The sequence below is a fragment of the Melospiza melodia genome, chromosome 10, assembly GCF_035770615.1.
Source record: "Melospiza melodia melodia isolate bMelMel2 chromosome 10, bMelMel2.pri, whole genome shotgun sequence".
Taxonomy (NCBI): Eukaryota; Metazoa; Chordata; class Aves; order Passeriformes; family Passerellidae; genus Melospiza; species Melospiza melodia.
The window spans coordinates 30839059-30853763 of record NC_086203.1 but is presented as its reverse complement, the minus strand read 5'-3'; the positions used below and the strand labels follow the sequence as shown (position 1 = coordinate 30853763).

General features: G+C 55.1%; 1 protein-coding gene across 4 annotated transcripts in view; it reads left to right on the top strand.

Moving 5' to 3' along the window:
• Window positions 1-14705, top strand: part of SRGAP3 (SLIT-ROBO Rho GTPase activating protein 3) — a 69062-nt gene that overhangs the window by 16653 nt on the left and 37704 nt on the right. For all 4 annotated transcript variants that reach the window (XM_063165067.1, XM_063165066.1, XM_063165068.1 and 1 more), the window contains exon 2: window positions 12459-12651. In XM_063165067.1, the coding sequence (XP_063021137.1) occupies window positions 12459-12651 (193 nt within the window). The remainder of the gene's footprint in view (window positions 1-12458; window positions 12652-14705) is intronic.

Sequence of the window (14705 nt, the reverse complement as noted above, 5' to 3'; positions counted from 1 at the left end):
GTCCTTGTTATTAAGGTCATTTCAGTGCGTATTTTGATAACTGTGAGATTTCTGTGTAACAACTTTGTTCTTGAAATTTTTTTTAAATCAGTTGGAAAACATTTTGCCAGATTTTTGTCAAGCTGTCAGTGAGAGCTTTGTTATATGCAAGAGTGATAGAGAAACACTTTTGAAAGTAATTGTGCTTCTTTTTCACTCTTAGGCTGACAAATCGGGAGAAGCAGCTTTTCTGGTCCTGCAGGTCAAGCAGAGAAAGGAGCAGTTCTCAGAGATCTGCAGGTGTGGTGCTGGGTTGGAGGGGGTTGAGAGCCTGTCAGTCACGGCAGGGAGTGCTCAGGGAGCATCAGTTAGTTCCATGTGTTGTTATAAGCCCGCTCCAATGTCAAACCCTGTCCCAAAAATGTGCTAAAATTGCCTGAGAGTATTGACCCCTCAGGATGATCCCAGCGCCAAGGGAAGTTCAAGATTTCTGCTCAGAGAAACTCAGCATTTCAAAAGGGGATTTTGGGAGGGCTGGGGTAAAACAACTTCCATATGGAATACAGACTCATAGGTAACAAGAACACATTAAGAGATGGTGATGTGTGCAAGGCACTGCTGCTGCCTAAACTCTGTGTACTTATACCTGCCCGTAGCAAATCCTTCCTCTCCCTTTGTAACTAACTGCTTACTTTAATCTCTTTCCAGCCAGGGGGAGTTGGTGTTGGCAGTGTTAGCACGGACATGGACATCCTGAGGCCAGATGGAAGGAAGGATACCCGGGGAGGGCTGGGGAGGAGCTGCCCATGGGCTCAGCTGCCCTCGCCTCAGAGCAGGCATCCTGAGCTGGCTGCCCTGCTACCTCAGCTCTCCTGCCTGACTCAGAGTGTTTCTATCAGATTGAGCCAGGTTCTGTTCCCCCAAACTCCTGAAATCAGGACAAGGAAGGAAAGTGGAAGGCAAGGAAGTTCTGGACATCCCCACCCATCTGCAGAGAGAGGCAGAGCATTCTGAGTTTTGGAAGGGCAAAGTGTCAAAATTACACACGAGAGTGATAAATGTGACACTGTCAAAGGTAAATGTAGTTAAGGCAGGTTCTAAATAAGCCAGGAGCAGTGGTGAGTCAGCAGAGAGGGGCTATAAATACCAGAGCTGATGCAGCAGCTGCAGCTGGGGGGGCCACCAGGGAAGAAGGGAGTGCAGAGGCTCTGGGATGTACCAGAATCCACATGTGTTTTGAGAAGCTGTCAGAGAGAAGAGAACCAGAACTGTAATTACAAGGTGCTCTCCAGATGCTTAGTCTAGACTTAAATGGTTGGTTTTCCTAGGTTCTCCCTTAGATGAAGAAAAAGCCAGAACAGGTGACTCAGCGGTGCTTCAGTGGCAGGGGGAGCTTGTGCAGGTGTACAGGCACTCCTCCTGCACTGGAGCAAGCACTGCTGTTCTTGTGCATCTGTATTCCCAGCACCCTGTAGGGACAGTTCACAGTAAACAAACCTTTTAAGCAGAGTTTTAAAACAAAGTCTGTGTTAAGTGTCTCTGTGTGGTGTTTTTGGGAGATACAGAGTCAGGGGAGCAGTGCCTGCATGCTGCAGGTTGGGGACGTGCATGGAACTGCTGACAATTCACAAAGATTAAGGGCAAAATAATGTTCTGATGTGTTTTTGCAATTGAAGATTATCTAGTGATAAAGTAATGAGATGTTTATTTGTGGGGAGGTTTATGTATGTAAATGCTTCCTTTTACACCTTGGACATCTGCAGCCATGTATTTTTTAAAGAAATGGTAGAAACCAGGGGCTGACAGGTTTAATTTTTAATTTCTCTGCTCTCCCACTCCTGCAGGGCTGTGCCCACTGACATGCTCCCCTCTGCTGTCCCTGCTTGCCAGAATGATCCAGTGCTTCTTGTGCTTCCATCTAGTCTTTGTTTCCAGTCCTTAGATTAGGTAGAAGTCCATGGCTTTATTTGGACCAGTCCCCGTGTTCCCCCCGCTCTCCCTGTCCTCAGATGGGGTGGCAGTGGCACGGTGAGGGTTGCTGGTGGCTCCTTCCATCCTTCTGTCTCCTGTGTGTTCTGCTCCAGTCTGCATTTCAGGTGGGCGGGCAGTTCATTACTCTTTCTGCAGCATTTATGCAGATTGCGGTCTGAGCTTATTTTAGAAGAGCAAAAATCAGGAGCAATTAGCAATCTGCTCAGGAAGGAGCTGGGAGCGAGGCAGAGAGCAGCTCTGTGGCATGCCCAGGACCGGGCTCTCTGCTGGGCTCGGCCAGCGCTGTGCCCGTTTGTGCACCCGTGTGGGCGAGCGCTCCTGCTGCCAGCTGGGCACGGCCACTGCAGGTGGGCAGTGCAGCAGTGCTGCTGGGCTGCAGCTGCAGCCTCACGGCTCAGGGAGGGCAGGCTGGCAGCAGTGCTGGGCAGGACAGGCAGCCGTGTCCATAGCCCAGGGCTCAGGCACGGCTGCCAGCCCTGCCAGGGGCACAGGCTGCCCCAGCACAGCACATCCCACGGGCCACAGGCTGCCCTGGCACATCCCACAGGACACAGGGTGCCCCACCCACAGGGCACAGGCTGCTCTGGCACAGCACATCCCATGGGGCACAGGGTGCCACAGGGCACAGGGCACAGGCTGCCCCAGCACATCCCATCCCACGGGGCACAGGCTGCCCGAGCCATAGGACACAGGGCACAGGCTGCCAAGGCCTGCCAGGGGCACAGGCTGCTCCAGCACATCCCATGGGGCACAGGCTGCCCCAGGCACAGGGCACAGGCTGCCCCAACACACCCCACGGTGCCTCCTCACCCAGCAGCCCTGGGCCAGGCCATGGCACCTGCCAGCTGACCCTGTCAGGGAGATCTGAACAGGGCTTAGTCTGCCCTCAGTAACAGTTCACATAAATAAACAAATGCCAGTCTTTGTTTAAAGGCTCCCCCCACCAGGATGATGCATTACTCGTTTCAGTTAACCTGTGTCATTAACCTGGCTGTGTCTCAGCCACACTGTGAGCCCCGTACTTTCCCTTGTATGAAGGGATGTGAATTCAGAGAATTGGAGAACTCTGCACGTCAGAGTGGGAGCAGAAGAGAAAGAGGGGAATTTTAAAGAAAACAGTGCTTTGACAGAAGGAATGCTGGAATGTTTACATCTATATCTTCTCTTCCATACGCATGTGACACATAGCAAGCATGGCAGGAGAGTCCTGCAGGAGCAGTGCTGCAGCAGCTCTGCTCTGCATACCAAGGGAATCAGCTGAAATATCTGAGGGATTATTTTCTGGAAGTGATGGACACCTGCAGTGACAGCTGACTTTAGCCAGAGCTGCAGCTGCAGGAGCCCTTTCTGTCCTGATAGTGCTTCAGGAAAAGCTGTGCACACTGGTGCATATGGATTGCACTTGTCTGCTGGCTCGCTTCCCCTGGAGCTGCCCAAGTACCTTTAATGCCCTTTCTTATTTCTGGGTGGGAATTTAACACTCCTGTACTACACCAGGCTATTTCTGCATTTTCTTTGGTGTTGTTTATCTATAACCATCTGGTTCTGCACCCACTAATAAATGGGATGCTGGGGAAGATGGTGAGAGCAGACAATATGCTTTATGCTGATTTACCCTTCTTTAGAAGGCAGGAGCACAATCACTTGGTACTGAAGAAATGAATAATCTCTGCTTTGTGGGTGGCAGCTGCACAACCCAGTGATCCCAATGTAGAACATATTATTAGCCTCAAGCAAAGCTGTCTGCAGTCTGGAACTTGCTCCAGGTCTGTAGTAAATGACGAATTCATGAGGAGGCTGTGAAGTATTGGGCTGGATCCTGTCTGGTGTGGAAAGCCCTTTGGAGACAGTCTGCTGGATGCTGCATTGCATGTCTGTTACCTTCTGAATATCCATGTGAATATCCGTCCTTCTGCACTGCAGCAGTGAGGTTCTGCAGGTCTTTGTTCACCCTGAAACCCCCCAGGACCGCTGGTGCCGCCTGAGGCTGCGTTTGCAGCCTTTGGGGAGGGTCGTGCTGGTTTTGGGGAGGTGAAATCCCTCCCTACGTTTGTTTCCTGTCTGCACGTTCCAGGCTGGCTGGATCTGGTGACAGTGATGCACTTCCATTGGTCACGCACAGCTTTCCCTTGCTGTTGCAATGTTGTGCTTTTTCTGGAGAGGAGGAGCAGTGAAGAGCAGTGTCAGCCTTGGGCTGGCGTTGTGCTGCTCTCTGAGGCAGAGGCTCTGGAGGAAGCAGCACTGTTGATTCCCTGGCAGCAGCTGGGGCTCTCCTGGTCAGTGCTGATGGAGGCGGGGAGCAGAGCATCTGCTCTTGCCTCTGGCCAGCTCCTTGTGCTGAGACTGAAAAAGCACAGTGGAGATAGTTAGCCAGGAGGACATGGAAGGGCAGCATTTCTGGGTGATGAGGACACAAAGCACGATCAGGCTCCAGGAATGCTCAGGAGGTTTTGGTCTGGAGGTGCAGCAGGGAGCTGGGCCAGACCCTGGGGATGCCCAGGAGGTTTTGGTCAGAGGCACAGTGTGGAGCTGGCCGTGCCAGGTACAGGGCCCAGGGAGCCAGCTGCCTGTGGTATTTTTGGGAACATTAAACCAAACAAATAAGAGAAATTGGGCAACTGCTGCTGTTGGAGTTGCCCATTCCTACAGGTTCCTCAGTTTGAGTCTACTGCTTTGGAATTTGTTTTTCTTGTTGTTTTCTGTGTCCCTTCAGACTGGGAGCAGTTTGGCCTTGAAGTGAAGTTCAGGCCCATCTCCACTGCAGAAAGGCACAGTGGGAAACAGCAATGGCAGAAATGCCCAAGGAAAGACTTGTTTTATCCTATCTGTAAAATTAGGTTGTAATCCAATCTGTCTCTCTTTCTGGAAGATGTTGAGGCTTATAGGATACTTTGAGATGTGAGATGAAAAGTTCTTAAAAGGAATTATCCTGTGTTTTTAATGCATGTAAAGTATTACTCTGGAAGAGAATTGGTTCAGTGGATCCATGAATGCACAGATTTTTCAGGCCAGAAGGCACTGCTGGGTAATCTGATCTGATTTGTGTGTATAATATTTGATCCTGTTAGGGCTGTTCAGAGTTGGGGAACTTGCACAGATACAAGGGGCTGGCTCTAGGAACTGTCTGCAAAGCCCCACTCTCTTAATGATCTGTGAAATCTTTCCATGCCTGGATTAAGGAATGTGAGGTGCTGAAGTGAACCGTTTAATGATCTTCTCCTTTATTCCATCTCAGTGGCTCAGGGCAGGATTCACATTCTTGTTCAGCTCTTTCTTTCCCAGTTTGAATACGTTCTCCTTTGCATGTTAATAGCGGCAAGCCCGGCGCTCCGGTTACACCATTTCGGGGCTTTGAGCTGCTGAAAGCCTTTCTGCAGCCATGCCTCCCGAGTGGGCACACGAGGGCTCTGGGCAGGAGGGCAGGCACAAGAGCTGTTTTCTCTGGGGAAAAAGCCACCATCTGCTTTTGTGACGCTTCCTTTGCTCTTCTTAAATCATGAGCAAATACAAGAGATCTGTTTGGTTCTTTCTCTTTAATGCTTTTTTGCATCCCTTGTATTCCTGACAGGCAGGACCAGAGGAGGCACAAACTCAGCAAAGGCAGCTGTTCTGCCTTCCCCCTTCTCCTCCTGGGGACAGAGCTCGCTTGTGCAAAAGGGCTGGCTGTGGGGCACAAGGGGGTCCCCAAAGACACAGGCAGCAAGCAGGGGATTGCCAGGGATCTTGGAATGCTCGAGGTTTGGGGTGCACCTCTTTAAAGTTTGGCTTCTTTAATGTAACACCAAAAACCCCAAAACAAACGAACCCAAATTCAAACAACAAAACCAACCCCAGCCTCCTCCAGGTCTTTTTTAATGAGCATTTCTGGGATCTCGCTCCAACTTCAGTCCTGTAAATTCTCCTTCCCATTGATCAGCATGATCAGTGCAGGGCCACATAGCCAGACAGCAGGGTGCAGGGACAATAAATGAGATTTACTCCCTCGGTGCTGCTCGCAGTCAGACAAAAGTGGCAGCAGATGTGACCGGTTCAGGCTGTGAATTACAAGTGGACGAGTCTCGGTTCCCAGGGAAACGAGGAGGTGCCAGGGGCTGTGGGAAAAGGAGCTGGAGGATGCTGCAGCCCAGGCCAGCCCTCTCACTGGGGCTGGGGTCCCCGTGCTGGGGGGTCCCCGTGCTGGGGGTCCCTGTGGGAGTCCCTGTGCAGTGTCCCTGTGGGGGTCCCCGTGCTGGGGGTCCCTGTGGGAGTCCCTGTGCAGTGTCCCTGTGGGGGTCCCCGTGCTGGGGTCCCTGTGCTGGGGTCCCTGTGCTGGGGGGTCCCTGTGCTGGGGTCCCCGTGCTGTGTCCTCGTGCTGGGGTGTCCCTGTGCAGTGTCCCTGTGGGGGTCCCTGTGCTGGGGGTCCCCGTGCTGGGGGGTCCCTGTGCTGGGGGTCCCTGTGCTGGGGGGTCCCTGTGGGAGTCCCTGTGCAGTGTCCCTGTGGGGGTCCCCGTGCTGTGTCCCCGTGCTGGGGTCCCTGTGCTGGGGGGTCCCTGTGCTGGGGGGTCCCTGTGCTGGGGTCCCCGTGCTGTGTCCTCGTGCTGGGGTGTCCCTGTGCAGTGTCCCTGTGGGGGTCCCTGTGCTGGGGTCCCCGTGCTGGGGTGTCCCTGTGCAGTGTCCCTGTGGGGGTCCCTGTGCTGGGGTCCCCATGCTGTGTCCCTGTGGGGGTCCCCGTGCTGGGGTGTCCCTGTGCAGTGTCCCTGTGGGGGTCCCTGTGCTGGGGTCCCCGTGCTGGGGGGTCCCTGCCAGGCCCGGTGGGCTGGCACAGCTCTCTCTGCTGACATGAACCTTGAGCCCAAGCGCACAAGGATTGAGTGAAGCACCGCTGGGGTGGCTCTGGACCTTTGGGTGCTCCCTGGAGGGGACACAGCGTGCAGCTGTGCCTGTGCTGGTCCTGTGCCCTGCATTTGACAAGGACCTGGGTCAGTACCTGCTGCCAGGCTCCAGCTCTGCTCGTGCCTCTCTTCACAGAGAGAGGCAGGGAAAAGAACCCCTTTGGGTCAGTCTGGCTCATTTCTGTGAGTGGTGCCGAGTGAAACAAACCAGCTCCCATGCCAGTGAGGATTTCCTCTGCAAGCAGGTTTGCCTTCTCCTTAGTGTCAGAGAGGAAGGACCGTGCATCCCTGGATTGTCCAGGAGATGAGAGACCCTGGAGAGGCGGCTGCTCTGCTGTTCCAGAGCTAGGGAAGCTGTGCTTGGCACTGGTGCCTGGTCTGGGCACTCTTGTGGCCAGCTCTCCTCCCATCTGGCACACATGATGTGTGGTTTGAAGTGCTGTTTCTGTTCTAAATTGGACATAATTGCAGCACACCATTATATCTGTTCTCACTCTTGATCTGTGGGAAGTTTGGCCTTGAGGCTCAGCTGAAATTAACAGTAGCCACTGTTTGGATGCCTTTGGTTGGTTTTTGGTTCCTGTGTCCCAGGAGCTCGGGCTGTCATGCGGGCAGTGCTGCCTGTGGAAGGAACTGGGTGCTCTCTTCACCCCAAACACTCCTTGTTCCCTGCTGCCTCCTCACCAGCCAGGCTGGCTGCTTTCAGATCTGCATTCAGAGAGGGTTTTTAAGGGAAATCCGCTGTCAGTAGCTCCTGTGGATGTGGAGTATCAGTCAATGACAAATGCCACCGCCTTGGCAGCAGCAGTGGCCACCATCGTGTGCAAGGGCAGCAGAGGGAAGGGAGCAGTGTGAGGATTGCTGGTGCTGTGCCTCTCAGTGGCACAGCTTTGCCACCTTCTTCTTGTGCTTGCTAAGTTTATTATTGATGATCTCAAAGCTTCATTGTCACCCTATCAGCTGTGGAATTTGTTCTTGGACATTGAGGGGCTGTTCTCATCTTCCTTTGCCCTTTGCATTAAACAGCGGCTGCTCCAGGGCAGGGGTTTCCCAGGAGAGAAGTCCCTGGGTTCAAGATAGGCTATCTTTCACTTCCCTTCTCAGTGGCTGCAGATGAAGTTGTTGCCTCACAGCCCAGCGAGTCGTGATGTGGGTGAGGGAAAACTGGGGCTGTGCACTCAAAGGGCTGCGGCATGGGCTGAGGATTACAAACACACATGAAAATACTGAAAAATGCCAGTGCCACAGGAGTTGTTTTCATACTGGAGAGAAGTGTTTTCCTTTCTCTTTTTTTTTTTTTTTTTTTTTTTTTTTTTAAGCGGGAGCACTCCTTACAGATAAAAGGCTTGTTCTTTGTTTTACCAGGAGCCGTATCTCTTGTCTTTGTGTAGGCAGTGATGTTACTAATCATACAGAGGGAAGGAGAGGGGAGGCCTGGGCAGCTTTGGGCTGTTTGCTTTCTCTGCAGGTCCCCTCCGGCTGCTCCCCAGTACTGATGGAGGCACCCCTGGCAATCGTCTGTGGATGCTCCAGGCCGTGGGCCTGCAGCTCCGTGGCTGTCGGGGCCCAGCGCTGTCACTGCTGGGGCCTGGCAAAGCCTCTGCTGGCTGCAGCCCTGCCGGGAGGGTGCAGTGCCCATCCCCGGCATCCCTCTGCTGCTGCTGCTAGCCACGGAGCTGCGTGCAGGGCAGGCAGTGCCCGAGGTGCCAGCACTGCCAGGGACACGTGTGGGCTCTGAAGAATCCCCTGCCAGCCTGGGACTGGGCCTGGCTCCTGGGCATGGCACCGAGAGCCCACACTCTGGGGCTCTGCTGGCTTCCCTGCCCGCAGCTGGGGCTCTTCTGCTGGAAGGAGCGCTGGCTGGGGTTCCACAGTGGATCCAGGAGCTGCATCAGCTCTGTGTGTGAGAGCTCTCCAGGAGAAACCGCGTGTGCTGGTCACACATGGGGTGACAAAGCGCTGGAAAATGCACCCAAGGTATTTCTGTTATGGAGAGGGCTGGACTTTTAGGGAAGGCAGGACAAGGATTCTCTGAAGGGGACATAAAAACAATTGAGAGTCAAATGGCCTTGTTAGTGTGTTGTATTTATGTAAGAATTGGATCCTCCCTGAGTCCAGCTTGCTGTGCTATATTTGCAATGAACTATTGGGTCTAATCCCAGTTGTGAGAAAATAAGGCTTTTGTTGCCAAGCATATTTTCTCACTTGTCACAAATCAGTGGGGTGAAGCATATGTTAGAGGAGCGGCTGTCTCAGGCTGCCCGGCGGGAGGATCCGTGACAACGCTGTTCTCCTGGATGGATGATTGGGATAATTCAGCGCGGTGGAGCAGCCGGGGTGTGCGGGCAGCACCTCAGCTCCGAGCCGGGCTTTGTGCCGGGGTGGGCGGGCAGCACCCCAGCTCCGAGCCGGGCTTTGTGCCGGGGGTGGCCGGAGCTCCGTACCCGGCTTTGTGCCGCTGCCGCCGGCTCGGGAGGGGCACGGCTCCGGCTGCCCTGTCCCAGCCCGTTGCTAGAGAAACCTCCGCCTTTGTGTGGCCCTGTCTGAGCAGCCGGAGCGCGGCTCGGGGCTGCGGAGGGGGTGCTGTGCCAAACCCATCTCCAGGAGGAGCAGGAGGGGGCTCCGGTCCGCAGCTGCTGGGGCAGGCTGTGGGCTGTGCGGGCCGGGGCAGGCTGTGGGCTGTGCGGGCTGGGGAAGGCTGTGGGCTGTGCGGGCCGGGGCAGGCTGTGTGGGCTGTGCGGGCCGGGGCAGGCTGTGGGCTGTGCGGGCTGGGGCAGGCTGTGGGCTGTGCGGGCTGGGGAAGGCTGTGGGCTGTGCGGACTGGGGCAGGCTGTGCGGGCTGGGGAAGGCTGTGGGCTGTGCGGGCCGGGGAAGGCTGTGGGCTGTGCGGACTGGGGCAGGCTGTGGGCTGTGCGGGCTGGGGAAGGCTGTGGGCTGTGCGGGCCGGGGCAGGCTGTGCGGGCTGCTGCAGCACCCAGCCCGCCCTGCAGGCTCCCCTGGCTCCCCTGTGTCAGTCTAGGCTCCGGCCTTTGCAAGTCTTAACTGCCCAGGATTTTCCACTGCCTGCTTTTCACCGTGTTTGCCTGTGAACTTCCCTTGTGTTGCCTGTCCATGAGCTCTGCAGGGTATCCTGCTGTCCTTCTGCTGGGGTTGGCTTCCATGGTGGCTGATGCCAGCTGAAGAGCCAAAGGTGAAGTTTTGGGGTTTGATGCTGAAGGGAAGATTATCTACCGTGGAGAGCAGTTGGTTGAAGGTTGGAATTGCAGGCCTGTGGATCCCCCCACAAGGGACAGGATGGATGCAGCAGGGCTGCAAGCAGTGCAGGAGCTGTTGGCGCTGTCCCCTGGCGTGGTGACCGTCAGGGACCCTTGGAGCACTGAGCAGTGTCCTTCTCTCTGCTGCCATGTCTGTCTTTGCAGTGGTGATGCCAGCAGCTTTGCATTTTTTCTACACAGCCCTTCCCATTTAGCATGCAGCAGCAGCCCTGGGGTCAGTGCCCGTCTCCACTGTTGTGTGATGGCTTGTCACTGGGTGGCTTTAGGGTCACAGCTGGCAGCACCCTGTGCCCACAGGGCCTGTCCTTTGCCTCTGAATGCTGGGCTGGCACTGACCTGGCTGAACTCCTGCAAGGAAACAGAAGTGTCAAATCAACACATTGTGGGCATAGGAAAAACAAAGAAATTCTGTTGACAAAGGTCAAAGTGTGCCAGGGACAGAGAGAGCTGGGCTCCAGCAAACTGGGAACAGAGAGAATAAAGACTGAGGCACTGATACAAGTTGTTGTGAGACCTCATTTGCAATTTACCATCCATTCCCGCATTCTTTTAGCAGAGAATTTGACTTTTGAAGGTATCTCTAGCATTCTCAGTGGAGTGGAATTGTCCTTCATTCTGGAGTTCTGCAGCTGGCTGTGAGTGAGGGCTGGTGTCAGTATGTGTGTGTGCAGCAGATGCCCAGAGTGCCAGGGAAAGCCGTGTCTGGGCAGAGGCAGCAGCTGTGCTGAGCATCCCTGCTCTGCCTCACCATCCTCCTCTGCTGGGGCCCTTGGCTGCTCACCAATGTCAAGTGAGCAAAGTGAGACAAACAGATCTTACAAACCTTAGGGAAGGCAAAGGACATCCTGTGTGTGGTGGGTTGCTTGTACAGCTGTTAGGAACGTTAAAGAGGCTGTTTCTGTAGGTGGACTGAAATGGCCACAAGTGCCATGGCTGGTCTGGGCACATGAGGGGAGGAGTGGAGGGTCTCAAGGTGAGCAGGTGCAGGAGCTGCCTCACCTCAGCCGTGCCCACCTGCCTTCTGCAGGGCAGGGTGAGTGGTGCTGGGGAGCTGGGGCTGCTCTCCCCTGTGCCCGGGGGCTCTGGGAGCAGGGAGGCAGCGCGTGGGCCCGTTCCATCATGACCCCTGCCATTCCAGCTCCTCTGATCCCTCTGCCGTGCAGCTGCCCCTGCTGTCAGCTCAGCCCAATTGTTCTCACTTTGAATAGATTTTCCTGTGGTCTAGTCTCGTTTTCCCTCTCCCTCCAGTTCTGCACACGCCCTCATGCAGAGCTCAGCTGTGCTCCAGGGAGAGTGAGCAGCTCCTGCACAGGCTCCTGGCCAGGTGCGCTTCACAGAGCTGCAGAAACCCTGCCCGGGTTGGGAGGAGTTGGGGAGGTATATTTCCATCACATCCTGTGCCACAGGTGCTGTGTGGCTTCTCTTGCAGACAGGGCAAGGGCTCTGGCTGTGCCTGTGAGCAACTCTCCCTTCCCTGCCTGTCTTGCTGGGATCAGCATCCCCCGTGTGGGGGATCTGCAGCCGAGGAGCTGGGTTCTGACAGTGCCAGGCGGGGCCAGCACTGGAGCCCAGCTGTTCCTGCAGTGCTGTTCCTGCAGGATGCAGCAGGGACCCAGGTGCTGCAGGAGGCACCAGCTGCCTCAGGTGACACCATCTGCCCGAGGAGCCCATCCCACGCTCCACAGGCACCTCCAGTGCTGCTGAGCCCACCTGGGGAAAGGTCACAGAGGCTGCAGTGTGTTTCTGTCCTGGTGTCTGAAGGTCCTCAGAGGAAAGCAAATAAACACGGAACAGATGAAACCTTTGGTGTTTCTGAGCCGGGATTTGGAGGGTGTGAAAGACTTTTTAAGCCTTTGAGCCAAAGCTGGGTTGGATTTGTTGTTAAACTGGCAGTGCAGGGGGATGGGGTGAGAGAAGGGTGCATGGCAGTGCCAGCTTCCTTAAGGTCAGTGCCGGCTGTCTTGAAGGTATTCACATGGACATTTATCAAGAAATAAAATGTTAGTTTATATGAGAATAGTGTGTGATTTCAGGTAGTACCAGACAGATAGAAATATGGTTTCCTGGTTTCAAAAGGCAATTGAGAGCTCTGGGGTTGGTCTCAGTGTGGTAAGACCGTTTGTTTTGACAAAGAATAAGGTTTAATGTGAGGCTGGTCGGTGGCACTGTTCTGCTCTCTCTTGGGCAGCAGATCCCGTGGCCTTATTGAGCCCTGGGTGAATTCAGGGCCTGGAGGGAGCTCCAGCTGAGCTGTGCTGTTCGCTCTGGGACAAGGGAGGAGAACCCTCCTGGCCAGTGTCTGTAGCTGATGTCTTGTTCCTGTCCTGTGCTGTGCCTGCAGAGATCCGAACGCAGCTGGTGGAGCAGTTCAAATGCCTGGAGCAGCAGTCGGAGTCGCGGCTGCAGCTGCTGCAGGACCTGCAGGAGTTCTTCCGCAGGAAGGCCGAGATCGAGCTGGAGTACTCGCGCAGCCTGGAGAAGCTGGCCGAGCGCTTCTCCTCCAAGATCCGCAGCTCCAGGGAGCACCAGTTCAAGTGAGTGGCTGTTGCAGGGGCAGGGCTGCTGTGGGCACTGGGGGTGCTCTGTGGCATCGCGGTCCTAAAGCGGAGTGAAGTCACATCAGCCGGGACCTTGTCTGTCTCGTCCCTGTGGGGCTCACAGAAGGAACATTTGGACATTTGTCTGCCCAAGACTTCCACCACAGCATCACTGACCTGTGCTGCGTGAATTGCACTTCCTGAGCAATACAATAAAATAGGGACTGGGAAGGAGTCAAACCCCTTGATTTTTTGAAGGGTCATGAATTCCACTGATTTGATTGTGCAAATAGTGGTGGGCCTGGTCTATAGCCCTGGTTTTTGTGTGTAGCCCAGTCATCAGCTGTCCAGGTGCTGTGTGTTTCATGCAAGCTCGCTGGCAGGCTCAGGGTTGGAAGCAGTTTCTGGAAATGGAGTTTACTGCACTTTATTTGCAATAAAGTGTGTGCTTTTTCTGTGCTTAGCCGTATGGTGTTGGAGGGAGGCAGATCCTTAGTGGAAATATTGTGAAACAAAGCTTTGAAGTAGGAAATATGAACTGAGTCCTGGGATTGTGTGAGAATCAAACCAGTGATGCAATTGTGAAATCCATGAATATGTAAATATGTGTTTTCAAAAGCAGCTTCTTTTCAGTTTAACCACACTTGTGAGCTTGGCTAAACCAGAAAATATCTGAAAAAAATAGAAAGAAAAACAACCTTGACTCAGAATTTCATTTTGGAGGTGACTGCTCTGTGGTGGGGATACTGGCTTGTGCCATTCTGCTGGCTGGTGACCTCAAGGCCCTGTGGAGGCCGCTGCCCCTCGCACCTGGGGGCTGGTCCCTGCTCGCCGTGTGTGCCAGGCCAGAGGGGCCCGGCTGGGCTCTGTGGGGCCGCGCTTGGTGCTCGTGCTGGGCTTGGCAGCTGCTGTGCCTTGTTGTGTCCCCTGCCACAGCCGGCTCTCCTGGTGGTGTTGGGGGCGCGGGGTCTCACTGGGCAGCACGGGCAGTGCAGGAGCTGTGCCCGGCAGGGTGTGTGCCCTGTGCCCAGCATGAGCTGTGCCCGACAGGCTGTGTGCCCCGTGCCCAGCAGGATGTGTGCCCTGTGCCCAGCATGAGCTGTGCCCGGCAGGCTGTGTGCCCTGTGCCCAGCAGGCTGTGTGCCCTGTGCCCGGCAGGCTGTGTGCCCTGTGCCCAGCAGGCTGTGTGCTCAGCATGAGCTGTGCCCAGCAGGATGTAGGGACTATGCCCAGCAGGATGTGTGCCCTGTGCCCGACAGGCTGTGTGCCCCGTGCCCAGCAGGCTGTGTGCCCCGTGCCCAGCAGGATGTGTGCCCCGTGCCCAGCACAGTCTGTGCCCAGCAGGGTGTGTGCCCTGTGCCCGGCAGGCTGTGTGCCCCGTGCCCAGCAGAGCTGTGCCCGGCAGGCTGTGTGCCCCGTGCCCGGCAGGCTGTGTGCCCCGTGCCCAGCACAGTCTGTGCCCTGGGACCGTGTGGCAGCACTGGCAGTGTGGAGCCGGGTGCTGCTCCTGGCTGCTCTCCTTGCAGCACCTGAGCCCGAGCTCTCCACCTTTGCCTCCTGGGCCACAGTGTTTGTCCCCGTCTCTGTTTCTGCCAGCGGTGTCTGTGAAAGTCTCTCAGCTGGAACTGTGCCCTTTGTTCCAGATGAAACTCATGTCCTTCAGTTCAGTGGCCAAAGGCTGCAGCTGCTGTTCAGTGCCTTTCACAGAGCCTGGGCTTTGCCTGATCGCTGCCCTTCTCCTCACCAGCCCCAGGCTCTTCATAGTCTGTTTCTTCCTCTAACCCCTGGTGATTTTTTTCCTGTTTCAGCTGCAAGAGCAGTGATTTTTGCTGTTACATTGCTAAATCCTATTTATTCCATATTACTAAATCCCGTTTAATCTGTTTACTTGGTCTCTCTGGTGTGAGGCTTTACTGCTGTCTTATGCCAAGCTCTGCTGCTGATGAGTTGCTGTTCCGATCGTCTCTGTCCTTTTGGCATCTGGCTGTTGTGTGTTGCTTGTGTGGTGCTGGGTGCTGTGCTGTGCACCAAGGAATTGAAGGAGCTCTGGT